This window comes from Leptosomus discolor, chromosome 17 (assembly GCF_034619465.1).
Source record: "Leptosomus discolor isolate bLepDis1 chromosome 17, bLepDis1.hap2, whole genome shotgun sequence".
Taxonomy (NCBI): Eukaryota; Metazoa; Chordata; class Aves; order Leptosomiformes; family Leptosomidae; genus Leptosomus; species Leptosomus discolor.
Window position 1 is genome coordinate 2,612,276 of NC_141407.1, and position 27,332 is coordinate 2,639,607.

Here is a 27,332-nt window from a genome sequence, read left to right on the forward strand (position 1 = left end):
CCCCTGCCCAGTGCTTGCCACTTCACCCAATGCTGAATTTCATGCTTCCAGGCATGCAGCTACATGGTGTACGTCACTCAGACTTTGGGATTAACTTTGTGCTCTCTCTACACACTGCAGAGGGCCTGACTGGATGAACTTGACTATGGTGATGTTTGGGGTTTGCCCAGATATTCCCTGGGCTAGTCTGTTGCTTTCCTCAGGTACTTTTAAATAACATTTACAGGGATGTGGTCCCAACTCTGTACTCACCTCAGTTATGTCTTTTATCAGCTTTTGGAGGGAAAGATTCTCTTCTTTGGCACTTTTAGTCAATGAAGCTTCATATTCTTTCTCTAACCAACTTGCTTCCTGAGAACGGAATAAGGAAAGGGTGGGCAGGGGGGGCTGCTCGCCTCTGCAGCATTCCCATCCTCAGTAGCATTCTCATGACAACAAGCCTCAGCCCTAGTGATTCCAGTCTATCCTTTCCCATATCTACTCAATTTCTTCTTTGCTAAAACTAAGAAGAGAAAGACCAACAGTCAGTTTTTATAGACCGCTATGAAGCTGCCAATTCCAAGCAACTTTGATCCCTAGAGACTTAAAGTCACAGCCAGAACAGCATTGGCGCAATCCCCCTGAGGAAGACACCTGAACTGTCTGCAGCTCCCGTCACTGCCTGCACCTGGACCGACTCCCCACGTGCCAAACGCAGAAGGAATATTTTGGCAATGTGCCTGATGTTACCACACAGTTAGCAGCTTTACCAGTCCGTCTCTCGAGGAAAGCACACCTCTTTGTGCAAAGGCTGGAGAGCAAACACTGGGCTATCTCCCAGATAAAGGTAAAACATACTAGAATCTCCACAGTGTCGTTAAGTGTTTTCATGGTCTTCTCCTTCTCCTCGTTCTGCCTCTGAGACTGTACAAGCAAGGCTGACAGCTCCATCACCCTGAGAAGAGAAGGTCCACGTGCCATTCCAAAAGCTTTGCACACCATCACCTGTTAAAGAGTTAAGCAGCTCCCAGAAGCGCAGCAGAGAAAGTTCAACCCAGAAAACACAGCAAAGGCAGCTTTCACTTCTACAGGTTAATACGCTCGATGTTGCAAAATGGCACTTCCTGCCCCAAAGGCCTTCTGCACTCAGGCTTGCAAGGAATTGTCAGCCCAGAGGTGCTACAGCGCTTATGACAGTCCCGGGCAAATTCCTCCCAATTCCTTTAGCACAGCCCTGAGTGGCAAAAGGTCTGTACAAGAGACAGAGCTCTCTTTATACTGGTCTCAATTTCTCACCGAGGAATCAGTTAACAGCAAAACCACTGTAATAGGCAATCTCTTTTCCAGTCTTGTCTTACTTACAAGAGCTTGTCAGATGTTTTTTCTGTCCTTTCTGTTGAAGGCAACAGTTTGACTCAGGACAAACACAGGGCTGTGCAGATGGGTGTGTTTTAAGTGTGAACATGGCCCATCCATGAATCCAAGAAGCCACCACAAAAAATAACGTCGGTAATAGCGAAGTTTAAAACATCTTTACCTGTCTTGAAGCTCCTTCTTCTCCAGGTCCCCCTTGACTGGTAAGCACATTGCTTCCTGTGTCTTCTGGTCTATTTTCTGTCCCACTTGCTGCTGTGCCTGATCCTTTAGGACAGGTCTACCCAGCGTGACGGACTCCCAGAGCCGTATGCCAGAGTTTAGGCGGGAGCAGTTTACAAGTATAGATCCAGAAAGCTTCATTTGCTCTGCCTTCAGCTCTGACAAATCTCTAAAGAAGAATAAGAAAGAGCTAATGTTCACACCACCATCTTTATCAACTGCCTCACTTCTGAAGCACACAATTGTGCAACAGAAAAAGCTGGCAGGAAAGACGACACCTTCATTGGGGACGAATCATTCATCTGACACTTTGGGATCAGGACACAATCAGAGCAATGAGCCTACTGGATAGCTGAGGAATGAGGCTGTTTTCTCCACAGAGGTAAGAAGAAATGTATGGCACAGCCAGAAGGCTTCAAGGACCTCCAATTACTCTTATTAATTGTTATTCCCGCTCTATCTTATTAACATACCCTAATTATCATTAACAGATATCAGGAATTTTACGAAGGTCCCCAGCTTTTATACCTAGGGGATCAGCCTTAAGTGACTTATTATTCACTTGGACTGCTAAGAGGCTCATGACAATAACTACAATAACAAACATTTCAGGAAGGTGGTGTAAGAATAAGCCTAGAATGTTGTAACAAAAAAGTATAAATAACACAACAATTAAGCAGTAGGTCAGGCATAGTCCACACATTAAGGAAGGCTTCTAATCAAAAAAGATAAATGGCTGCCAGCAACCCTGTGTTTGAAAGTGCTTGCTGCCATCAGAAGAATGTACTATCATGGCTACACTGGTTTTGTTTGTGTAAAGGTAACTGTGAGAAAGGAACCTCAGAGAGCCCAAGAACAAGAAAACAATCATAAAAAGAGGTATCAAACTAAGCAAAATGAACTGGATAAATACAGTAACAGGGCAGAGAAACTGTTCTTTCTCTCAACGATGTTGGTCCAGGAACAAGCAGATACAAAGTGACCACAATAAATGTAAGCTGGAAATGAGAAGGAAAACAAAAAAAAATTCACAAATGATCTTTCCATCAGGAGCAGTGGGAAAAGAAACTCAGTGAGATTTAAGGCAGATGTTCATCATTCTATAAGAGGGACTGCTCTACACGCTGCATGCGTAGTCTCTTCCAACGTGTCCATATACGCGTGTGCCTGCATCAATATGCCCAAACATCACCACAGTCAAGTTCATAAAGTCAGGCCCTCTGCAGTGCTTATAGCCCAAGGCCCTGAGTGTCACCCGAAAACCAGCATCAAATGAAATGATTCTGAAAATAGCCTAAAGCATGCTTAACGGCACTGCTTCAGACTGTCAAGGGAGAAATCATATCTTTAGCCGCAACTAACGGAACATCGAGGCTCAAAAGGCAGGTGTGAAGGGAAGCTACATTTTTTTCTGCACGAGATCTAGCCCTAACTTCTACTCACCGGTCAGTGGCAGTCTTCATTTCCAGGAAATGACGGCGGAAGGTTACCACCTGACGCCACAGGCCAAGTAGACGGTTATGTTCACCCCTTAAATAGTTGCCATACAGCTAAACAGGCAAAGACAAAAAGAAATGTCAATTCAGCCTTCACTGCCACTGTGCAAGTCTTTCCGAGAGAAGAGAGTACAACCACCATCACCAGGTCTCCTGTAATAACTACTGCAACAGGGGCATCAGGGACTGAAGAGGCACCACAGAAGCCTCCTCAGACCTGCCACCTCACTTCAAAGAAGGGAACGTCCTGCAAGAGTGGGTATCAGCAAAGCAAACTGATGATGAAGAACCATCTCGCCTTGCAGAGGGGTCTAACAGTCTTGGTGGAAGAAAACAAAACCAAGCCCCTCCAAGCCCAGCGTCAGATTTGCTGACAGCAGGCTGTGGTAAGGGAGGCCTGTCCTGTTCTGTTGGCTGCTCCGAATCTGAACACACACAGACCTCTCTAGTCTCCACTGCTGCAGATGGAGATTTAAGAACTGTTAAAAAGGTCCTGTGTGACTGCCCTACAGTGCCCAGCAACAGCAAGCATTTGCCTTTAAGGCCCAGCAGTATGGTCACAGCAGGTGGGCATCCTCCATCACCACAATTTGCTGACACACCTCCACCTCACACCCCTGTCTTCTGCTTGTCGATACCAATACATCATCAACAGGGCCACAACTTTCACACAGCAAGTTCTCCATGCCAGAAATAAAATGCATTCTCATTCCACTCTGGCATCATGTCTGATATTCCCACAGTCTATCCTCACCTCACGTTCATCATGCCATTCACTCTCCTTCAATTCCAGCTCCTCCCGGGCCCTTATCCAATCTGCCGTCAGTTTTCCAACATCTTCTTTAAGGGCTGAATTAACCTCATTCGCCTCATTGAGGTGCTCCTGCAGGACAGCGTTCACTTCTGCCAGATTCTCACACCTTGGAAAGGGAGAAACAGCGAGGAGGTCGCTGAACAACTGCAATTCACAAGCAGCATCCCCGGGATTTTCCAATTCCTTCAACACTGACTTTGTTGTCCAACTGAGAGGCAGGAAAAGTGCCTTCTAGGATTAACTAAGATCTCTCTGTGATGGCAAACTCATTTGCTTCTCCTTGCTTTAAGCCTTCAACTTCCATCTACAATTTTGGTTTCCCCTTCCTCTTCAACTTTGACGATGCCCACCGTCTTGCTTCTCCTTCCAGCTGCCTGATCACTGTATGCATCACCTTCCTCTAGCACTGTCCCGAGTCGCTTGCGTACTGAACCGCAGCGTAATTTAGGCTGCAAAGGGACCTCTGGAGGACACCCAGAACAACCCCCCACTCAAAACAGAGCCATTCAGCACACAGCACTATTACTGCACCACAGAACAGATTATGGACCTTTCTCCTTTCAGAACGGCTTGCCCAACCGCTTCCCCTGGGGAGACTAGGTAGCACTGACAGGTTTTCCCTCACTTCCACGAGCATCCAGGATACCAAGTATGAGGGAACACTTCTGCCCTGTACCTTTGCTGCTCCTCTTCCACCTGAAGCAGTGCGTTCTCCAGGCTGTGGTCTTCTGTGGCTTCCCACCCACTTGAAAGGGATCCCTTAAGAAAGGAAATGTTTAGTCAAATTCCTGTGTTCCCTTCACTACTGTTAGAGGAAGGGAGGGGAAAAGCGTGTCACTCAATGTGAGTAGCTCTCCTCAGTCTCCCGCTGTTGCACTCTCACAGCTGGGTGTCCTCAGCTCAGGACAGCAAGGGCTTGCTTCGACTTGAAGCCTGGGAATGGTCTTCTACCCTTCGTTTCCCAGGTTTACTTTAGCCATGAAGCAGAAAGAAAAGCACAGAGCCAGCTCTGTATGTTGAACGCCAGCATTCTTGCCTTCCAAAGTTCTAGGTTTCAACCGATTCTTTTTCAGAGACAGCCATATAATGTAACAGGCAGTTTAGCCCCTCTCCTGAGACCTGGGACAACTGTTACTCCAGCAATAAAGCACTCTTTCACAAAACTAAAAACCTTGACAAGCTTTTCTCGACTGGCATTTCTGGGACTACTGGCTGCTCTAAGAATGGGAACTGGGCAAAACACTGATGGGCAAACTTACAGCGCTTCTTTAAACCCTCAGGTAGCAAAATCTTGTTTTCCCTCCGTCATTGCTTTGGGGAGCTTTTCTCATCCACGTTAATGAATGCTACATACACTATCTTTAGCAGCAACCTGCACACTCACCCCTCCTGCTTCCAGCTGCTGCTCCAGCTCTCGACACCAAGTCCGGTACTGCAGTACCTACATAGATACGTAGAAGAAGGATGAGCAAACGTACCTTGTAACACTCAGCTCCTGCACTAGCTTTTCTCTAAGTCTTTACAGCCCACGCACGGCACATTTCACAGTGCTGCTGATACAGGCAACAAGAAGTCATTATGACATAGGGATGCTTCCCTTTAACTATTATTAAATAAATCGAGACACGGTTTCTTTTACACGTTATGCTATCTGCTCATCCTAAGACACCAATGGCAAGCAGAATTCTGAGGCAGACACAGCCAACCATGCCTGGCCTACAGCCCGCCACGTACCCCAGATCAGTATTGCCAATGGCTACAAGTCCAGTGGGTCCGTGAAGTTCAAGCAACGAGTTTTCAAAACTGCTTTTCGATATTTAGCAAGTTAAGTCAGTTCTGACCACAGCCCTGCTCAGCCCCTGCAGAACGTGGGTTTCTGCTCAGCTGCAGGGGACAAGCGCCGGCCAGACAAGCAGGATGCTGGGACAGCAGTGCCGAGACCACCGCCAGGCACCGAGCCGGGCCTGCCCCGACCCTCCGCCCAGGCCTGGCACCCTCCTCGCTGCCCGCACCCCGGGCGAACCCTGCCCGAGCTGCCGGCTCCGCCTGGGGCCGCCCGAACCCCGCCACTGCCTCCACCCCTACATCGGGGACGGCCCCTGCTACCGTGCCCGAACCAAGGCGTTCGCAAGCCAGGCGGCCCCACCGAAGTGGGGAAAGGACGTGACGCGAGGCTGGGGAGGGGGACAGCGGCGGGGCGAGGCGCCCAGCGCGCCCGGGCGGAGCAGGGCGGATCCCGGGGGCTCCGGGCTCGCCGCCGTCCCGCCCGCGGCAGCGCCGGGGAAGGCCCCGGGCCCTCCGCCGCTGCGCCCCCTCTCAGGGCGGCCCGGCCCCGGCCAGCTCCCCCCGGGCGGGCGCCCCCGCTCCTCACCTTCGCCTGCAGCTTCCGCACCAGCACCGCTTGCCGGCACTGCGCCTCCTGCGAGCTCCGCAGCCGGCGCCGCAGCGAGACCTGGCTCCGCGCCGCCTCCCCGGCCCCCGCCGCCATGACCCGCTCGGCACCCGGCCCCGCCGCCCGCCCGGCTCCGCCCCGCCGCCGCCCCCGCCCGCCGCCTGACGGGCCCCGCAGCGGGGGCTGCTCCGCGGCCTGCCCTGGCCGATCGCGCTCAGGCGGGCCCGGCCCGGGTGGAGCGGCTGCCCCGGCCCGCCGGGCGCGACCGGGAGCCGGGCGGCGGGGCGGGAGAGGCGGGCTGGGCCGGAGCGGCAGCGCGGCCCTTCCTGCTCCTGGCTGAGGGGGAGAGGCGGCCGCGGCAGCGGTGTAGTCCTGAGCGGGGCCTGCCCACCATGAGCCATGCTGGGCATACAGGGCGAGCGCGGAGGGGCGGCCAGCCATGGCAGGGGGGGCTTCTGCTGGGCGGGAGGAGAAGGTCCTGAGTCGCCTGCGGTCCCGTAAGGTGCCCTGAACGCAGACACCTGCGCCCGCCTCTCGGCTGGTGAGCGGGAGGAGGGCCGGTAGCCGTTCCTGTGAGAGGGACAGAAGTCCCTGAGCTGCAGAAGGCATCGCCCAGCCAAGAGCTGGCACAGCTTTTCCAGCAAAAACCAGACCAGTCCACAGGGGCAAACGTAGCCGCAGCTGCCACGGCGGTTTGTGCAGAGGACATTTTCACTTGCACGTAGCAGCCGGTTGGAAGAGTGGCCCCGTGCCAATGGTGCCAGTGGTGAAGCTGTTACCCGATCGTTACTGCCAAGTGTGGCTTCCTGCAGTTCTAGTTTGTATCTTGACTATTGAGGCTGTCGAGAGAATCATCTCCTATACAGTGGAAGCCTAAATACAACTGAGGTGGATCCAGCTCCATGTATTTTAACATAGCTGAAGCGTCACTAGAAATCTAGGCAAAACCAAAAATAATCAGAACTGGGGGTAGCATCTTGTGAAGTGGTGATTGCAAAAAAGGGTTTAGGGAATGAGCTCTGAAAACCTGCTTTATATGAAGTGGCTGAAGGAGCTCTAGCTTATTGATCAGCAGATGAAGACAGAGATTAATTTAGAGCTATAAGTTCCCATCAAATAAGACAAAGACAGAAAAGAAATCAAATTTCTAAAACTGCAGCTAGACAAGTTCAATCTAGGATGCCCTTCTATGTACAGCACTGCTGCCGGGTGAGTGGATCATCTTACACTGTCCCAACTTTTAATATCTTCCCGAACTAAAGTTCTGCTCTGTGAGAGATCAGAGCCTCTGCTTGTGTCTAAGCACCACGTCAGGCTCGGCCTCCAAATGGACTCACTGTCAGAGTCACAGCAAGCAGCAAGACGGTTCCAGCCATGTACTCTCTCACAGCCCTGCTGTGCCTGGACTGTGGGACATGGTGGGGGTGGCTCTGAGCACTCTTAAGGCTCTTGTGTCCTTGGATCTACAGTGAGAACGAGTTCTCCAGCCTTGCTAGCAAAATGCTGCAGCCTCAGCTGGGCTGTCATGGTGGGGCTTCATTCCCAGCGGCCCAGATTCATTCTTGCCTATAGTGTTTCAGGTGAACTTGCATAAGGTCTCCTGAGATCCTTTCTTATTCCGCATCTTCACCGTTTTGGGACTACTCAGATCCCAAGATAACTGGCTTTCCATTGATTCCAAGTGACATCCAAAAGTGCTGTTTCCTTTTTCACTCTGTGCCTGGCTCTCTGGACCTAGCACGCACGCATCATTGCAGCAGACAGGTACTTTTTAGTCTAGTGTTCTTGAGACAGGACATGCAGTGGATAGTGCCCCTCTGTTTTTCTCTAGCTCACTGCTGTTCAGAGGCGTAGCCAAGTCTCTTGATAACCAATGACACAATTCTTTCTTTGGACTTCCAATTTTCTATTTATCATCATGACATTGTGGCAGAACCTTTTAAAATCATGCTGCAATTTCCCATGTTAGTAGGAACTTTATTATATTTGTTTTGCTCTGGCCCAAGACAAGAATAATTTTTAATTATAGCATCTCTGAGTTTTCTGTAATTCTGTCCTTTGAAAAAGCAAAGAGCTTTTAAATTCCTTCCTGAAATTATCTTTTCATACTTTTAAAAATCAGTCCCTGAAAAGCTATGGTGTAGAGGCCCAACTTCTCACAGAAACAGAATGTTAATTAGTTTCAATAAACAAAAGCAATGTGACAGCAAATGGCTCAATATATGGAGTTTACTCAACTCGGTCCTGTAAGTCCTTTCTGGAAATTGGTTCACCTGGGAAAGGACAGTGAAATTCCCAATAGATCACTAGATTTACACGTGCAGCTCAAGCTGCAAGTTCGCAGCACTGAACAAATTCTGACTTTTGGCGTCACGTATCCAACGGAGCCTCCTTGGAGCCACGTTGGGGCAACCAGCTGTACACGGTATATTTTAGAGTACACCAGGGAGTCCGGGGCTCTGTGGGCAAGCCCGGCATCTTCTGCCTGGCTCAGCCCCTGCCTTTATTCTGCATCATCCTTTGACAGAGCAAGTAGGTGATCTGAGCTTTCCGTGAGAAGGACCCCACTGCTGCCGGCTGCAACACCCCCGGGTAGGGCTTCGCTGCATCCAAATGACGAATAGCTACAGGTGACAATACAGTCCCACGGCGTGTGCCTCAGGCAGCACATCAGGTGTTAGCAAGTGCCTGTGCCAGCAATTAAAAAGAGCGTAGGCAGATGCCCGTATCCTGGAAGGGGCCCGTGCTCTGTGGCTCCAGGCTCTGCCTCATTGTTGCATCGAACTGGCAAATACGTGGACCTGGGTAGGGCCTTTTATCTTCAGGGAATGGCAACTTTTTCAACACTGTGAAATGTTCCTTTGGCTGCCCAGAGTGATCCCTTCCTCTAGCCCGCTTCAGAAGTCCAGAGGGACTCACTGAAATTGTCTGTTTGAGAAGGTGGCACCGCTCATGTGGACATAATCTTAGGATCTGGAGAACAGGAGGCAATGCCCTGCCAAGGAGCAGGGACCCGGGAAGCGCTCCCTTTTCCAATCCCTGCACACACTGTGTGAGGAGCTGCCATTACGGAATGGGCCAGGAAGGACAAACGGGTGGTATGAACTGAGGCGCTCCAGTGGTACGTGTCAACTTGGCCAGTGGCGAGAAGTAACAGGCCTTGAACATCTCTTCTGCTGTGTCCTGTATCTGATCTAAAGCCTGCACTGGAGTGAGGGTTTCCACCCACGTACTGAAGATACCAGTTGAGTTTGAGCTTAGCCAGCTGGAATGACTCCACCTTAGTGGAGGGCCATAACGGGACACCCTAGGCTGTGGGTCTTAAGGCCGACATTCTACTCTGGGGGCCATGGGGTCAGTGCACTCCATGCAGCAACCGTGCTCCCATGGTTCCAAGCACCTAGAGGGAGCGTGTCTCAAGAGAGCCTCAAGAGAGAGGGCAGTTTGCATAGCTTTCTCTGCTCGCTTTTGCTTTTTTTTCTGTCTAGGCCTGTCCAGCCCACTGAGATGTATTAATCTCAGATATGTAAATACTGTTTGATTGTGCTTTTAAGCTGATTTCCTAAGAGACAGACCCATGTAATCACATTGTCTTACCTCCTGCTCTTTTATGTCCAGCTCTTAAATCTTTTGTAAATCTGCAAATCTCAGCCACGTTTCATAAAGCAATAGAGCTCTGAGAGATATTAAAGTCTTACAAACACTGTGAAAACTGGAAGCTGGATAGATTAAAAGTGGGAACTCAATGTTTCATGTTTTTTGTGGCCTACTGGCAAGCTAATCAATCCCCCCCTAACACAGAATCAGACACGGCACACTGCCTCCTGCCTGGCAGGAAGGTGGGCAATACGGGAAGGGTAAAAGGATGGCATGGTTGCGGGGGCCACGGGGACGGCGTGGAGTGACTGCTGGGGTGTGGTTTCGTCAGAAGTAACTCAGTGAAAAGCTGCTTTGTTTTGATGGGGAATATCAAACCTACAGCTGACATGAGAGGAAGGACCACTAGGTCAAAACTAGGAGGGTGAGTTTTTGGATCTACCTTATTTGTGACATCTGTAAAATCACTGAACTCTTCTATCCTTGAGTTCCTCCTCAGGCAAAACAAGGTAAAGCATTCAGAGCTCCTCATGTGGAAAGGGCTAGAGATTGTTATTTATGACAGTAGCTTGGTGTTTCTGATACTAGTCAGGGTGGGAAATGTTACAGCACGCACCATTAACCTAAAAATTGTTGTCTCTCTTCCCTTTCTTCTTGCATCAGAAATAAAAAGAACTGAGGGAGGAGGACTGGGCTTAGTGTCAGTGCCAGATGAGAGCAGGGTCCCATTAATCCCTGCTCAATCCAGCCTAGTGCCTCCTTTCCCGAAGGCTCACTCAGAACAACACCACTTCAGTTTTGCAGCTCGTGAACGCGGCGCTCGCTCCACGCTCCTCCGGACGCCTGAAAGCAGCCGGGCAGCCTCGGCGCCCCAGGAGCGCTGGTGTCCAGCCACCCTGCTCGGGGCCGTGGGCTGGGCGGCTCTTGAAAATTTGGTGTCTCATCTGAAGGCAAAGGCTGGCGTTCGGCAGGCCGTGGAGGGCAGCGGGGCTCAGGTGCCTGCAGCCCCGGGCCGGCCGGAGGAGGAGGCGGGCTGCCTGCAGGGTGCACTGCTGCTCCGCCGAGCGCTGCCGCGGGGCTCCGGCGCGGCTCAACAGCCGCCCCCAAGCACCCCCAGGGCGGGCGGGGAATTAAACTTCACCCTTGTGGAGCACCTGCGTGGCCGGCTCAGGCCGCCAGTCACCGCAGGGCAAAGGGAAGCCGCTCTTGGAGCTCTCTGGAAGAAGCTGAACGAATTACACTGGGGTCTTTTCATCTATGGGCGCGGTGGACTGTATGACAGCTCTCGGTTGTCGATCCTGCAGTTTGTCCCGTTTAGAGGTGAAGTTCATGGAAGGCTAAGGTAGAGGTCGTATTGCCACTTGAAAAGGCATCCTCTGGAGTTTTGAGCCTGTGGAGCTGTTTCACATGAGGCAGAGTATGACTCATGCTAATGAAAAGGGTAAAGAAGATTTTTTTAAAGAAATATATCGCAGTTAAATTAGTTTAGACAGCATGACATCAGAGAGTAATTAAATAGGTTTGTTGGAATTCCATTTCCAATTCCTGAGTTCAGGTTTGTAAAAGATTTCTGAGCACCTGCAGGTCTCTGTGTGTGAAATATTTTCACTGGAAAGGATTCAAAACTTTAAAAAAACCTTTTAACACAGAGGCAGCATTACGCCATTCTTCCTTCTTGGAAAAAAAAAAAAAAAAACCCTTGGATTTAAACAGGACTCCTTCAAGTTTTCAGTCAGTTTTACAGAAGAAAACGAGGTGGTAAACTTTCTCTTTTCAAGAACAAGTTCTTTATAGCTGCTAACTGAAGTCAGGGGAGCTCGTATCTGAGTACATGAGCATTTCCACTATGGGACTGGATACAAGTATTGAACAACAAGATTTGAAATGTTTTAATCTCAAACGAAAACCTTTTTTGCTGACTTTGGTTTTTAATTTCTTTCATGTTTTCTTCTGCCAAACTGGAGGAACCTTTTCTGATTTTTTCTTTAGTGGCATTCAGAGGAAGACCAGAGGATGAAAATCCTGCATTTTCTCACTTTACTGCTTTGGCATTTGACTTGGCTGTCTCTGGATCTAGTTCCTGGAGCGCTGAGTAATTCCGAAGCAGGCCAGAGTAATCCAGGATCTAAACTAGGTTTTTTAAAAGCAGAAGGAAAAGAGAGGAATCCCTCAGCACGGGCAGGTACACTGAGGACTGCAAGCCATGGATATAGTACTGGGACCTCAAAGGCCAGGACTAAAAGCAGTGCTGTTCAGGCTGGAGCTCTGCTGGCCAAGAACGATGAATCAAAGAAGGTTCTCTCAAGAACAGCAGCCACGGAGGGCAAGGTAGGACATCTCCCCAGCAGACCTTCTGGAGTAAGGACAGTGACTCCAAAGGTTCAAAATCTTAGCAGCAAGGTGGCTTTGAAAAAAACTGGCACAAGCAGTACTGACACTGATTCTTTGAAAACCAAAAAGACTAAAGAGCCTGTAACCCAGAGGGAAACTAAGGAAACTTTCAGACATCCCCCTATAACGCCACATGAATACATGCTCTCTTTGTACAGGACTCTCTCAGATGCAGAAAGAAAAGGTGTTAATGGAAGTGTAAAACTGGAGGCTGGACTTGCCAATACAATAACCAGCTTTATAGACAAAGGACAAGGTAAGAAAGGAGATTGTATGTGTGTGTGTGTGGACAGAGAGAGATGTCTGGGTGTGTTTCTTCATGTGGAGAGTATTAGAAAATAATCATACTTTGTTACAGTCAAATAGCTTTTTTTAATGTAAATTGTACAACTTTGCTGCAGACTTTGTCCTCCTGCCTTATCTTGGAAAATTCATTTACAGGCAGAACTAGATGGTTGTGTGGCAGCCAAACAAAACATTTTGAAAATATTTTAGATGCATATTGTTGAAAATCATTCAGTCTTTGCATGCCTAGGTGTTTAAAAACCTTTACAATTTTTATCTTATTTTCTTTCCATAACTAGCTGCTGCAAAGTGCTAACATTAGCTTTTATTGTAAAGTATGTCTAAAAACACATGATATGCTAAGAACGGGGCTATTCCGTGAAAATAACACAAGTTTCAGTATCAGAGGGTCAGCCTGATTTGTTCAAGTGAGAGTTGTGAGGAACCCCGCTGTAGACCCAGGAGTCATTACAGCGTAGGGTGGGTGTATCTGTACAATTCAAAGCTCGTGCTTTCAGGTACCGCCAACCTTCTACCCACAGAAGCCCACAGCTAAGCACAGCCTAACAAGAGTGGTAACTTCTGGTACTCCAGAACTTGCGCTTCAAAATTCTGGTTCCAAACTTTTTTGGCGATTTGGACTAGCGTCTGCTTTCACACAAGAAATAACCAGGCTCCCAAAGAACAATGTTCACCTCACCACTCTGGTTGGAGTGCCCCGTGTTTCTTCCAGTGACGTTAGTAAGAGTTTTGGCAGGTACTTAAGAAGCAATACAGGCTATGGCTGATAGGATAATGGTGACCGAAGACTCAGTCAGGACTGAAGTTGTTTGCCATTTAATTATGAATAGCTTGGCTTCTGGAAAGGGATGATACACTGCTTACAAGTGCTGTATTCAGGTTCTCGGGTCGCCACTGGAAGGCATTGGTCATGGGTCGCCACTGGAAGGCATTGGTCATGTACCGTCACTAAAATGTTGGCTCAGCCGTATTCCTTGTTAGTCCTGCTCATGAGCTTAACCAAGGAAATGTAACGTCAGGTTAAAGGGAAGCATGTTTTTCTGACCAATTTGAAAAAGTTGTGAATCATGTGGAGTTAAGTTAATAAGGCAATTATCCTTGTGTCTGGCAGTTCCTGGGGGATGTTGGTTTTAAAGGACTAATTCACTATTGTATCGTCTAAGGGTAAATTTGCTCATGTTTGGAGACAGCATGAGGCCTGGGCACCACTGAAGCTCTGTTTCGGTAATTTAAGTAGGATGTAAGTGGTGAATAGGCCCTGTGAGTGCTCAGCCCTGAAAAAGGGTTATTTTTCAATTGGCTAATTGCTACTTTGAAGCTAGAAAATGCCCGCCAGTGAAAGAAATGAGATTTCTACAAGGCAAACACAGAAACTCATTTCCCTGTTGAGTCACTGAGTTCTTCTGGGTCCCTGCACAGAGCTGATTCCCTTAGACAAAAATTGCTTTTTCTGTTTGGTGGGCTAATTAAGGAAATGTCTAGGCATATGAGCAAACTTCAGGAAAACCATTAAGGATTGAATAACTGATATTGATCTGTGCTGGATATACATTTAAAAATGTGTGTGCTTTTTTTAGACGAGCGAGCGCCGACTATAAGAAAACAAAAATATATTTTTGACATCAGTGCATTAGAAAAAGATGGTTTGCTGGGAGCAGAGCTTCGAATATTGAGGAAAAAACCTTCTGATACGTGGAAGTCTCATTCTTCTGGAAAAACTTCCCAAGTGAAATTATTTAGCTGCTCTACAAACAGACAAGCAGCAACACTCCTGGACTCTCGTAGTGTCAGTATCACAGATACACCAAAGTGGGAAGTGTTTGACATCTGGAAACTTTTCAGGAACTTTAAAAACTTGGTTAACTTGTGTTTTGAACTGGAAACTTTTGACAGGGGGAGAGCTGTTGATCTCAGGAGTGTGGGATTTAATAGAACAGGAAGACAGGTCAATGAAAAGGCTCTCTTCTTGGTATTTGGGAGGACCAAAAAAAGAGACTTATTCTTCAATGAAATCAAAGCTAGATCCGGCCAAGACGACAAAACTGTTTATGAGTACTTATTCAATCAAAGGCGGAAGAGAAGAGCTCCTCTAGCAACACGGCAAGGGAAGAGGCCCACTAAGAATCTGAAGGCAAGGTGTAGCAGAAAAGCCCTCCATGTGAATTTTAAGGATATGGGCTGGGATGACTGGATCATAGCCCCTCTAGAGTATGAAGCGTATCACTGCGAAGGGCTTTGTGAATTCCCCCTTCGATCCCATCTGGAGCCCACCAATCACGCAGTTATCCAAACGTTAATGAACTCAATGGACCCAGAATCGACACCCCCGACTTGCTGTGTTCCCACCAGGCTGAGTCCTATCAGCATTCTTTTCATTGACTCTGCAAACAACGTGGTCTACAAGCAGTACGAGGACATGGTGGTGGAGTCGTGTGGCTGTAGGTAGCAGAACAGTTGCTGACGTGAATATTTTATGAAAGCTAATGTGACACATTGACCATACCCTCTCCTCAAACAAGGTTGACTAGATTTCTTACCCCTAGGGTAAGTATGTTTACAAGGATGTAGCAAGAAATCCAGTCCTTCTTTATGTCTCTTCACTGTGGGCGTATTTCAGTAGCATTTGGATGCTGTTGTGCAGCCTGATACAAGGCCTCGTGCCGGCGACACGAGACTGGCTCTAACTGAAGTCCGTGGTAGAGAAGATTATACCTCCACACCTCTAGATAGCCTGCAGTGGGTAAAGATGGAATCAGTGAGCTACAGATATGACCTGTTTGATCCTTTGAACAATGTTCTTGAGACTAAATTTATGTCAGTCCCATGTACTTTGTCCATTAAGAAATGTCAGAAAAGAGTCCTGATGTCTAGAAGAGAAGGCGGCGTCCTGGCGTGCTCCCATCGTGGTGTAAATAGTTACACGGTAATATGATTTCTTTCTGAGTAGCTCTTGAACCTATGCATATCCAAAAAAGGAGTCATTGAATATAATACGTTGATTTAGTTTTAAGTTTTATGTGGAGATAGGTGATGCAGGAGGTATTGTGCTTCTGTGTATGTTTTCCTCCAAGCTACATATCTTTCTTAAGTACCCACCTTTCCATTATTATGTAGCAAGATATATTACTCTGTGTAAGGTCCAAGTTGTTCTCAAATGCTCATAGTAAAAGTGTTCAATTATGGTGTAAGATGTAATAAATTATTGACGACACAGTGCTACATTGTGTCTAGCTGTCCAACTCTGCGTAATTATGATGCTATTAAGAAATTGTTTTTAATGTTTCTGTACAATAAATACAAGTGAAAGGGACTTTTCAGTGCAGCAGAATACCAGCGGCATGCAAAACATGTCCATGTATTTTGCTTGCCTCTAACTCTGCTGCCACAGGGAGAAACTGTGGAAACATTGGAAGGAGGATCTGAAAGTATGGCACGGTTTGGTCTGGTGGGGAATGACACTATCATGTGATGATGTACCTGGGGCAAGAATGAGTTATGCAGGTGATTGCAAAAGAGATCTGGTATCCCTTTTTTCCACCCTCCAAGGCCTGTATGTTTCCATACTGCCTTTATCTACTCTAGACATGGATTATAAATTCATTGTGGGATTACTCTGTGTATGTTTCCACCTACAAAACTAGGTACCAGGTGTTCAACTGCAGACGATCAGAAAGGCCATAAGAACATCAGAAATTGTTGAAGTAGCTTACCAATAGTATAAAATATAAATGCTAAGGTTTGGTGTTGTTTCATCACAGTTTAAACCATCGAGTCACATGATTTCCTGGATCTGAACTCTCCTCTGCACAGCATCACTGGTGTGGGTAGTGGCAGGGAGCTGAATACGTCCCCTGAGGTCCTCCTGGTCAGTACTCCAGACTGGACGTGGTGTAGCTCACACTGGCAGCAAATGGTCCTAAATTCCTGGTAAACAGCCACAGAGAAAGAGTGACAAAAAGCTCCGCCCTTCCTCCTGCACTCTGGGCAGCAGAGCCTTTAAGCGGCCTCCCTGTCAGCCCCACGAGTTCCCCTGGGCAGGCAGACCTGTCACGTACCATGACCTGCAGCACGGAGGTACAGCAAAAGCCCTGCAGGGAGCTTTCGTACGTACGTGTGATCTCTTTGTAACAGCTTAGCATGGTGCCTTCTGCCTGCAGGAACTGACAGTCCCTGGTGCAGGCCACGCGATGACACAAAACAGGGTGGGTCAGAGAGCTGTGCTTGACAGGAGGGCGAATCGCTCACTGTCAGGTTAGAAGGCATGCAGGATGAGGAGCACTTGAAGCTACTTTGTAACATGTGCATGAGACATTCGGGCATCTTCTGGATCTATTCTGTGGGTCAGAGCTATCCCCAGGGCTCCTCTCCTTCCCTTCTGGACTCCCAATGTATGTGCTCCCGGGTCCTGCTCTTCCTCATCCTCATGGAGTCTTAGGCCAGGACTGACAGTTACCTCCCCTGCACTAACTACTTGTCGCCAGCCAGTCTCCTGTGACTTTCAAAACAACAAGGAGGTTTTAGTTCTAAGCTGTACCACCAGCTTGTTTAGAAATGATTTACCATCGCTATGGTAGGGGAGAAAATATTCTCCTGCCAAGTCCACGGCCAAGAGGGCATCTCAGACGTTTTGGCCCGTTCCGTTCAAGCAATCCTTTTCTTGCTCCTGGCTGTTTTCTACATGACTGGCTTGCAGTTTTTAAAGATCCTTTCTCCAGCACTCACCACAGCTACCTTCTGGAGAGGCTGGCTGGATGACCATGAGAAAGGGTCGTCTCCTTGCGTGAAGGAGTGCTGCTCCCCACGCATACACCTGCTTGCACACTCCCAGTGACATCTCTGTTATCACGTGTGACAGATGCAGCAGTGCCATGCCAGTCATTAACCACACAGGCACATTCCTCTGTGCCTCTGGGTGATCAGTTTACAACAGCAAATAGTGCCTCTTTAACTTCACTTGGAGCAAACCTACGTTGTCTTAACGGAGGAGTAAACTTCTGGAATTGTAACTGCCTGCAAAGGGCAGTTTGCTTCGGTTCCAGCTGGATTTGTGAGATGCTGCAATAGCTTTGGAGGAAGGTAGCATGGGTGTTACACACAATGTACGGTAGTTTGGAAATCTGTAGACTTCACACTGCAGAGCCCTTGATCAGCCTCAGGATCCTGGTGAGGCTGGTCACGACAAAAAGTTTTAAAAACCTGGTAGGTACCTCTCTGAGGTTGTATGAATTTCTCAATAGATGAATAAAGCAAGATAAAGATTCAGGTAAATGGTAATTAAATTGAGTATGTAAATGCTAAGATTTTGCAATTATTCCAAAGCAAACAGTATGAACTGAGGAAAAATCAAAAGAAATCCTGACAGTCTTAAAAAACACCCTGTAGCAATGGTTCAAAAACCAAAATTCTGCTAGGCAGTAATTATACCTTGAAGGAAAAAGAGAAAAAAAATCCACTAGTAGGTCTTTAATATCAGTTTAAAGAAATTTGAAACTACAGACACTAAAATGCTAGAATTATAATGGATTATTACTGCATCAAAATTGCCGGATACTGAATTTGGCCTAAACTTCGGCCCAAGTGTTCAGGTTAGGAGGTAACATGACATTCCCTTTGCTTGGTTGGTAGCTCAAATGTGATGACATCCAGAAGGGACGGTCCTGGCACTGCTCAAGTTTCGTCCAGCTCAAAGCGAGGAGTTTATAATGGTGCACGTAGCAGATGGCAGGTTTAGGGTAGATTTTCCACTTTTAACTCCTAAATTGAACAGCCTTGGTTTGTAACACTGGTGCTGAGATGTCCAGAGTGTCGTTTGGCATTTACATTACTGAAATCATTTGATAACTCTGGGAATTCCAGTTCAACACTATTTTATTCTGGAGTGGTCTACTGACTTTCACCATGGAGTAAATGTATGCTAGCCTATAGGTGCTTTATTAGTGTGTTGTTCGAGCCATTGGGATCATCTGGCACAGACCCCTGTCTCTGTAATTAATTATAAGATGCTTACTGAGTGGTAATGACCACTTAAATCTACCATGTTGGAGTGAGTCACCTCTTTCACTGCTCTTCTCAAAGCAGTTTCTGTTATTCTTAGTTCACCTAAAACTTCACTAGCAACAAAAAGGTGCTGCCACAGTGAGCTGTCATTTTGTTTCTACATTCCACATATCCTTTCAATTTCTACTCACAAACTATTGCAAATCTTGTCAAGACTTTATGTGGAAATCTGCAGTTTTGGTTATCTGGTGTGAGAAAGTACCGAAACTTCCCTACGTGAGTGGTGCCCATTCCAAACCTTCATTAGCACCGACAAGCACAAAAGCACAACCCAGGTGGACTTCACTCAACCCTCACTCCTCTCTGAAAACAGAGGTTTAGGGATAGGGCACAGCCTGGGGCTGACACACAGCAAAGAAACTGTAAAGGAACAGAGGAGCTTGAAGTTGCAGAAGTTTGGCACTACTTTCCTCAGCCTGGTCATTATATAACGCGCAAAGATAGACACCCTAAATTATTGTTATGGCTTTCTTCCCATGGGTGAACTGGTGTTAGCAACTGGATGGTAGAAACGCACAGAAACCTGAGCTGTAAAGCAATACAGGTTAAAAGTTCAGCTTTCCACCTTTATGATGGCAGGTTTCACTCTCTCACTGAGAATGCCTCATTTGTATTTACTTTTTAGGGTCATTATCTGTCCCATGAGGGTCTTTGTGAAGGTCCAAATTTCAAATAAACAGTACACTATGAGACAGGTATGTGTGGATAATTTTTGTTGTATTTGGCTAAAATATGGGTACTAAGCTCAATAGGTAAACATAAAAGTATGCCATTTAAAACAATGCATTCCCATTAGCGCTTGAATATGTGCCTAAACTCCATGTACACTTTTACATGGTTATGTCATTTCCTGTGTAAAATGTGCTTGTTTATACAGCAGCCGTATGAAAGATGCAGTAACCCGCTATGTGGGCTATTTGAAGCTTTCTTTAAGAAACATAAAAACCCCTTGACCCTTGTATAATAAAAGGTGTTAAAAGATACTGCTTTTATAACATCTTAGCCAAGACTAATAAGAATGTACAAAGCAAACAATTTTTTTTTTACTCCGTAGTCCTGGTCAATCACGTGTTATTTTATGAATTTACTGTTGCTGTTGGGTAGTAAAATGATATTTAAAAATAAAATTGCGTGAGATTTCATTGCTTCTCAACAAATTTAATAAACAAGGAAATTTCAACTTTTTTTTTGAAAAACGGTAAATACAGTGCAGTAAATACACTTTGCTGAGTGCTCAGAATAGCCCGTTTATTCTGTCATTCAGATTTCACTGATGTCCCTATTTTACTGGGGCTTTTTTCAGAACTAGTTTCAACTTTCTGCCATGATTTGGCTAGCTGAAGTAATGCAAATGGATTCAGTTTTCCCTGATGTCATTTTGAAGGGCACAGCTGTCAAGAAAAAATTACTCTGTTAATAATAATAGTGATTAACTGGCTGACCCTCTGCTAGGGGACAGAAAATGCTCTTTTCACTAGTTTTTCCCTAGGAGTCTCTTTGCTATAATTTCTCGTGCCAGGCTTTGCCATCCAGGAATCCAGGCTGAGCAGACTCTGCCCATTGTACTGCCAGAGAAATGCCATTAAAATGAGGGTATTGCTTCTGCACGTTCAATTACTGTCTGCCTGGGTTTTACCAGATGCCATTTATCATGGCATAAACTCAGAAATAAGGCTTTTATTGATAAACCCAGACACGTTTCATTTGGTTGTGCAAATGGCTTCAAAACATTAATCTTTCTCCAGAAATGTTGAAAGAGAAACACAACTTGGGTCCTCCACGGGCTTAGAGAGGGGGCTGTATATCTTCACGGGACCACTTTTTTCTGCAAAGGTGCAATAAGACTCATAAAATTTAGATGGCAACAAAGTCATTAACTCATGTGGTTAGTGATCAGATTACAGGAACCCAGCTAGAGAGGATAAAAGGCTAATGGTGGCACTGGGAGAAGCACATGCTGCAGGGGGAGGTGCTCTAAGGAAACGCTCGAGGGAATGTGGCTTGTGAGGAAGGACTCGGGGAGAAGCAGCTTTTGGGGGAGGCAGACAAGCCGTCCCACAGCAGTGGAGGATAGCAGGGGCTGAGGACTGGGTGAAAGTGGAATAATAAGATGAACTGAACGCAGGAGCAGCTGTAGAGTGAATGCACACCCAAATGGAACAAGAGATGGGTTGGGTGGCAGTGCTGCTGGTGGGAATAGATGTGTCCACATGCCTATCAGGAAAAAAACCTTTTTCTGAGGGCTTGGTGCAAGTGATTCTGCTTTCCTTCCCCTTGCTTGTCCTTCTCATGCTCGTGGCCTTAGGGCTTTACTCAGACCTCTGGCCCAGAAGCTGCTGAAGGCTCAGAGCAAACACAGGCTGCTGAAGCCCAGCAAAGGCAAGTAGCTTCTGACAGTGGCGTTGGCCAACCAGGAACAGCGGTAGCACAACACTGACTGCGGCCACGCGTGCTGTTGTGGGAGGTCCAAAGCAGCAGAGCTGAGAAACCTGAGTCTGGATCATGAGGCACTTTCATTTATGAGATTTTCAGATGGATCACGAATTTCACTGCTGGGCCACAGGCAGACCAGCAGTCTGTCTTCTCCAAGCCATGTGCACCCTGAGGTTAAAAAGACCGATCACGCAGATCTGGACAGTTACTTTGAGTGTCTAACTTTGTCATTTTGATGCTTGTCGCAGCAGGCTGATTCAGAGCACTGAAGTGTTTCCCAGAGAGTCAGAAGGAAGGGCCAGGCCCTGGGAGAGTGAAATGAAGCGTGCGTGTCCTGAGCAGGGAGCTGATGGGTGACACCAGGCACAGTGCCCCAAATGAGTCTTCTCTCTGGGGACAGGTACCTGCAGATTGGGTCCTCTGTGCTTTTGGGATTCAGCTGAAGGCATGAGAGGGTCTTACTGTTTAGGGAAAAAAAAAAAAAACCAACAAACAGTGGAGATGCTCCTGTTAAACTTAATAGCCCCTGGGTTGGGTTGTTTGGGGTTCTTTTCCCATGCCCAGGGTGTAGAGGGCTTGGGCCCAGTTCCTTCCTCCTGCTGCAGTTCTACCTGGCTGGAGGCAGCAGAAGGGGAGAACTCTTCATCTTCCACTGCGCAGCTGCATTTGGACTGCTACTTGGGACCGTTACATTCCTGCCTGCACCCCACAACATGAAGCTGGACGGCTTGCAAAGGAGGGTTGAGGTAGATATCTAGCCCAGCACACCTTGCAGGGTGTGCGCCCTTTGGGGAACAGGTGATCTGACCTGGATTTCTGATGTAAACCACACAGAGGAAGGACTTGTACCAAACGCTTCCACGTTCAACTGATTCCTTTTACTGCTCGGTCCTCAGGTAAACAGCTGTATTACGGACAGCCTGATATTCCAGGTACGTGGTGAGAACAGCTGCTGGATGAGTCGTACAGGCAAGAAATACCAAGTGTGGGGAGGGAGAGAGGAGAGAAAGGACGGACTTGAGCGATTGGCAGCAGCAGAGCTGACACTCGGGCTCTGGGCACGCATCCAAACAGCTACTCTAGCACATGAACGTGTCTGCAAGAAGGTGTCACTGACACCAGTGATGATACATGTCACAGTATTTTTCCAGATCCCTGACCTATAGCCCGGTGCCCAGGCTCAGTCAAGGCTAAGATGTTTGAACATCTAGTGCCTACAGCTCACGCATCTTCACAGCATCTATACTGGAATTTAAACCCACTTGGCATGGGTCAGTGATGGAAGACAAGTCTCAGTTATATGCAGAAATATAACAGAAATGGGACAAGTTTATTACTTTTTTATTTTTTGCCTATTGCATAACGTTGTGTGAATAATATTTTATCAATAAGTTCCAGAAAATGTAAGCTGGAATCTTTCTGAGGCACAGAAAGTTTAAAAACAGATTGATTCTTTGGAGTTCTAAGAAAAATGGCCTGCTATTTGTCTCAAAATATAAACAAAGTGGAGCTATCTGTCTCCCAAAACATTACAATGCTTTTGGTAAGAGAAAAAGCCATAAGAAATAATTCACTTCTTGCGGCAGTAATGAAATATTCCCCGGGCCAGTAAGATAAGAAAGTGATGCATGTGCTGGCATTGTCAGAGTTTTAAAACATTTAACCTGCACCAATAAGCCTACTGATTTTTAATAAATCTTGGAATCCTGGGAAAATTCCAGAGGTTTGGGAGACTCAGGAGAAAAGGAATTTAATTCAGTACTATAAAGGGTCACTGTGCTGACCTGGCAATTATAAGCAAATTATGGGACTCTTGATACTGACTGAATCTTATAATGTGATTGAAAGATGGTAGTTTAATTCATAGGCGATAAGGGCAGGAAGAACAATTAAGACCATTTAGCCTGATGAACCCTGCTTACCGTAGGTAAAAAGTTTTACCTCTGAGTCCCTGAAATGTCAGCTCAGTTTTTACAGCAATCAAGGCATTAAACGCAACTTTAGGAATGACTGGGAGAGAAATAGAGAACAAATGAGAAAACAATATGCAGGCACTCCAGGATTTACATGACTCTTGAACACTTTGTGATACCGTCGAGCTGGAGAAGGGCAATGAGAACAACTGCCAGTATGAAACAGCTTCTGTGAGAGGAGTAATTAGACAGACTGGAGCCTTTCAGTGAGAGGTGACTGGGGTAAGAAGCAAAAGTGATGAGGGCTAAGAATGTGAGCTGGGAGCAAGTTTTCTCCCGAACAAGAACCACAATCGCACCGAGTGAAACTGGTTCAGGACAGGTTTAAAAAAAGCAAAAAGATACTGATTCCTACAGTGGAGCCCAGCTGCAGAACTCCAGGCCACACCCTGGTTTGGCTGCTAAAAGTCTACGTATGTTTAAAAAAACTGAATAGTTCATGGAAGAAAAATCCATTAAAAGCTGCTGAACCGAAGTCCATGGGACTTTCTGAGCCACTGGCAGCTGGAAGCTGAGAAGCTGTACCAGGAAAACCTCCCTGCACACTTGTCCTGTCCTTCTTTTCTTTTTAGGGATCTGCTGTTGCCTATAGGAGAGGGGCTAGATGGATCCATGGCCTGACTTGGCAAACCCGTTCTTATGTTCTGTGTGAAGCTTGCAGTGAACTCGTACAGTGGGACCTCCTGGCTTAATCCATTGAGTAGGACTTAACAGGGCTTTGGCCACTGTCCTGTTAGAGAAGCACGGTTTTCTGATGTGGTTTCTCTTTTCCCACTGATTTTTTTTAAAGGAAGCCTGGTTTTAAAGTTCCTCGGAATTAAATGACACTATGTAATAGCTGGGTCTTATGTATTTGGAAAGAGAGGTTCAGGGTTGATTTAAAGACCGAAAATTTTAAAAAGCTCACCACATTCAGCTCTAAGCTAATTCTGTGAATATTAGCACTTCATTTTTTAATAAGCAGCTATTTCTACCTACTGTCCAGTTTCCACTTTGAATCAGTGAATTGGCTTCTTTGTCTGCTACATGAAAAAGCTCACTCCCATGGGCATTGTTCTGCCTATGCAGGCTGTGATGAATTTTTTCTTCTATTTTCTATGGAAGAGGGAGATCAACTCAGTTATGCTTTTTCTGTGCACCTTCCTTACCAGATTTTTTTTCCTTCTTGTGTTTTTCTCTTTACACTCTCACTCCTTCAAATACTTTTTGTAGTGTGAACACCAGAACTCGTTTAATGTTGCAGTAACAGTCTCACTGATGCCACAGAGACACTACTAAGTCGTTACTTTTACAGGATTTTGACCTTCATTATAGTCCAGGGTTCAGCTTTCCCTCTCACCTACAGCGTCACACTAGGAGTTCAAATTCAGCCTTCTATTATGACCAACACTGCTTTTCCATAATCACTGCTTTCTAATGAAAAACTTTCCATTTTATAAGTTCTTGCCTCATAGTTGAAAATCCTTGTTTATAGCTGAGGTAAAAAGCAGCTTAGTCCCACTAAAAAGTTCCTGCTTGACAAGATTTATATAATTCCTGTTACTCATTATGAAGCAAAAGTTACTTTGCTTTTTAGGGTGAGGCATTGAGACAGCTACAGGCACAACTTCACCAGCCCTGTCAGTGCTAGACTCAGGAGCAGAGACCCATGTCCCAGGCTGGAGGGCTCAGCACCTTCCTGCGCCTCCAGGAGAGGCGAGCTCTTCAAGAAGTAAGAGAAGAAAGATGCTGACAGCAATCTGTACATCCTGAATGTTGAAGTGCTGGGCTTCAAGATCTGGGCAGAGGACTGACAGACCCTCTGCTGCTCACACATACTCGCTGAAACCCTTTCTCTCAGGACGTTCTCCAGACATCCCGGGGATGTGCTCTCTTCGGCATGGCTTTAACGGTTGCTGAAAGTTGCTCTGGAGCAGATGCCTGGTTCATACAGATTTTGTTCTGCTGTCAGCCCTGAGAAGCACATGCTTTCCGATGGCTGAAGGACACTTGCTCCTCTTGCTGCAAGTAACCTGCTTGTAACCACTTCTTCATGGTCAAAGGATACATGGCAGGCCAAGGTTCTCACTGGTGCCCTGCTCTCTCTGCAGTGCCAGCGGCCTTGAGGGGATTTTAATTCTGGACATCGGGCTGGTTTTTTCCAGTGGTTGCCAGTGCAGGCAATACGGCAGCTCAACAGCAGCGGTCGCTCCCCCGGCCTGGCAGGAGGGGTGTGAGGCAGCCTAAGGACTCCTGTGCTGCTCCTGCTCACCAGCCTCTGCGAGGCTGCAGGACAGCACTGCCGGGCATGGCCCCTCGAAATGAGGCTGGGCCTTTTGCTTGTTTTTTCAGGATATGGACAATACATTTGATGCTGCACGAGCCATCCTGTTGCTTGGTCCCTCAAGGATTCTTCAGAGCAACAGGAGCCTCTTGCTGCCACAGGAGAGGGCCACTATTCTGCCCTGTTCACAGCACGTGGCCAACTCCTGTGGTTCTCACTAGGAGCCGTGTGAAGGGAGGGAAGAGGGAATGACTGCTGGAAGGTGGTGGGGTGAGGGATGATGGGGACATTTCTTAGTGAAAATTGCTCAGTCTTTGCTAGGAGGAACTGACAGCATGCCTCTGATAGATTATCCTGGATAGCCAAACCTTGCCCCATATTATATGGTTTTCATCACAAACATAAATGTGCTTGGTATAAAACAGAAGGTCAGGAAGGTTTAAGACATGGTATATGAGAAAACATTTTCCAGATTTCAGCTTCCTCCAAGGTAATATGCAAGTGTAATTAAAACAGAACCTGGAAATATAGAGTACAGTACCCTATTGAAAGTGTGTTGTATGAGCTGAACTCCCTTCATTGATAGTTTTCCAAAACACACAGCTGCAATAATCTTTATCCAGGAGAAGGGAATAAATTAAGTCTGAACACCTCTGCATATAGTACAGTACAGTGTATAGCACTGCACCCCATATAACCTCTTAGCGGTAATGGAAAGCCGAAGGAGGCGCAAGTGGAAAACCTCTCTGACCAGCAAACACTTTCTTCTTCAGAAAGCATACAGAGGGGAAGAAAAGCTCATGAAGCAGAGACGGCTTAAGTACTGGGATGTCTTGTTTCTGAAGCGGTCTGCTCAAGTCGTTGAGACTGCAGTGGCAGGGTGCCAAAGCACACTCCAGGTTTGACAGGTGGGGAGGGAAACGTCCTGGGCTTGCCCCAGCAAACAGCGAGTACTGATGGCAAGCTAAAGGGAACAAATAGGAGTTTATCATATTTAACAGTAGCAGCAGCCACTAGGATATAGAAGCTCGGAAAAAATAATCAGGTCCTATTTCTGCTTCCCTGAATGGTTTAGTCATGGAGTTTGGGTTTTGCTTGCTAGGCTGCATCAAGCTTGGTGAGCTGCAGCACTGAGGAGCCTGTTCTGCTTCACGTCTGCTTTTCCTCCTGCAGCACTGCTGCAGGAGAGGGGTAACTCCCTTGTGGAGACCAGAGCAAGGACCACTTTGCACCCCTAGCCACGGAATTCCAGAACAGAGAATTGATCTCCATACTTGCCAAACTTTTCAAGGTCCATAATGCGTTGTAAGGATTGTACTTTTATTGAAAAATTATCTTATTTTCATATTTTTAAATAGTATTTATCCTGGGAGAGAGCAGTACCAAATGTATGCACACTGACACCCCAAACTGAGTATTCAGTCTTACGGAGAGGGCTAAGCATCTTTAAGTCGCTAAAAATATAATCAGCTTCCATTAAAAGTCCTTTTTCAGCTTGTAATGTCTTCTTAAGGATGGACTCAGTCTCAAAGCGTCCAGATTTACTCTGTATGCAAAGGAGACAAAATCACGAAAGCGTAGTGTGACAAATTCATTATAAACTACCAGTTCAACCTTAGAAACACAACTTTCTTTCAGCATACAGCCAGAGCTAGAAATCCAGCAGAACTTGGGGTTCCCCAGGCAGTCAGATGGCCCCTCGCTGCATTTCTGGAACTCAGAGTTCTGGTAAGAGCAGTGCAGACACCCAAGAAAGCTCTGGAAGAAGTCAACCCACGTATACCAGGGCCCCAAGGACCGGTTATCACCGATCTACTCTTCAAGTCCTAAAAAGGGGCATGAGAGAGGACGTAGTGCCAGACCTGCACTGGCTCTGGCGGTACATACAAGGCCCTTTCAGAACCTGGAGCCCCAGGAAAGTATGCTGCAAAGACACTCATGTAGCTGCAGGGGCCAGCTGGCAGTCTTGCATTATTGGCACTGAATCCGAGTTAATAAGACCTGCTGGACCTGAACTGAGTTTTTGTGATTGGGT

General features: G+C 46.9%; 2 protein-coding genes across 2 annotated transcripts in view; one reads left to right on the forward strand and one right to left on the reverse strand.

Moving 5' to 3' along the window:
- The window catches only part of CEP250 (centrosomal protein 250), a 35,990-nt gene extending 29,617 nt beyond the window's left edge, over positions 1–6,373 (reverse strand). Inside the window, exons 1-8 of the mRNA XM_086474726.1 lie at positions 6,257–6,373; positions 5,270–5,326; positions 4,562–4,644; positions 3,826–3,991; positions 3,019–3,125; positions 1,517–1,744; positions 838–934; positions 253–351 (exon numbers count right to left, since the gene is read on the reverse strand). Of these exons, the coding sequence (XP_086330852.1) occupies positions 253–351; positions 838–934; positions 1,517–1,744; positions 3,019–3,125; positions 3,826–3,991; positions 4,562–4,644; positions 5,270–5,326; positions 6,257–6,373 (954 nt within the window). The remainder of the gene's footprint in view (positions 1–252; positions 352–837; positions 935–1,516; positions 1,745–3,018; positions 3,126–3,825; positions 3,992–4,561; positions 4,645–5,269; positions 5,327–6,256) is intronic.
- Positions 6,374–11,887: 5,514 nt separating this feature from the next.
- GDF5 (growth differentiation factor 5) lies at positions 11,888–15,017 on the forward strand. Its single transcript, XM_009955848.2, has 2 exons — positions 11,888–12,521; positions 14,149–15,017. Exons 1-2 carry the CDS (start codon positions 11,888–11,890, stop codon positions 15,015–15,017), a joined length of 1,503 nt encoding a protein of 500 aa, XP_009954150.1.
- The last annotated feature ends 12,315 nt before the right edge of the window (positions 15,018–27,332 follow it).

What these genes read in the sequence shown, in the direction of transcription:
- GDF5 (XM_009955848.2), top strand. Translation starts at nt 11,888, where the DNA reads ATGAAAATCCTGCATTTTCTCACTTTACTGCTTTGGCATTTGACTTGG. An exon ending in CTTTATAGACAAAGGACAAG is followed by an intron (nt 12,522 to 14,148) that starts GTAAGAAAGGAG and finishes TGCTTTTTTTAG; the next exon opens with ACGAGCGAGCGCCGACTATA.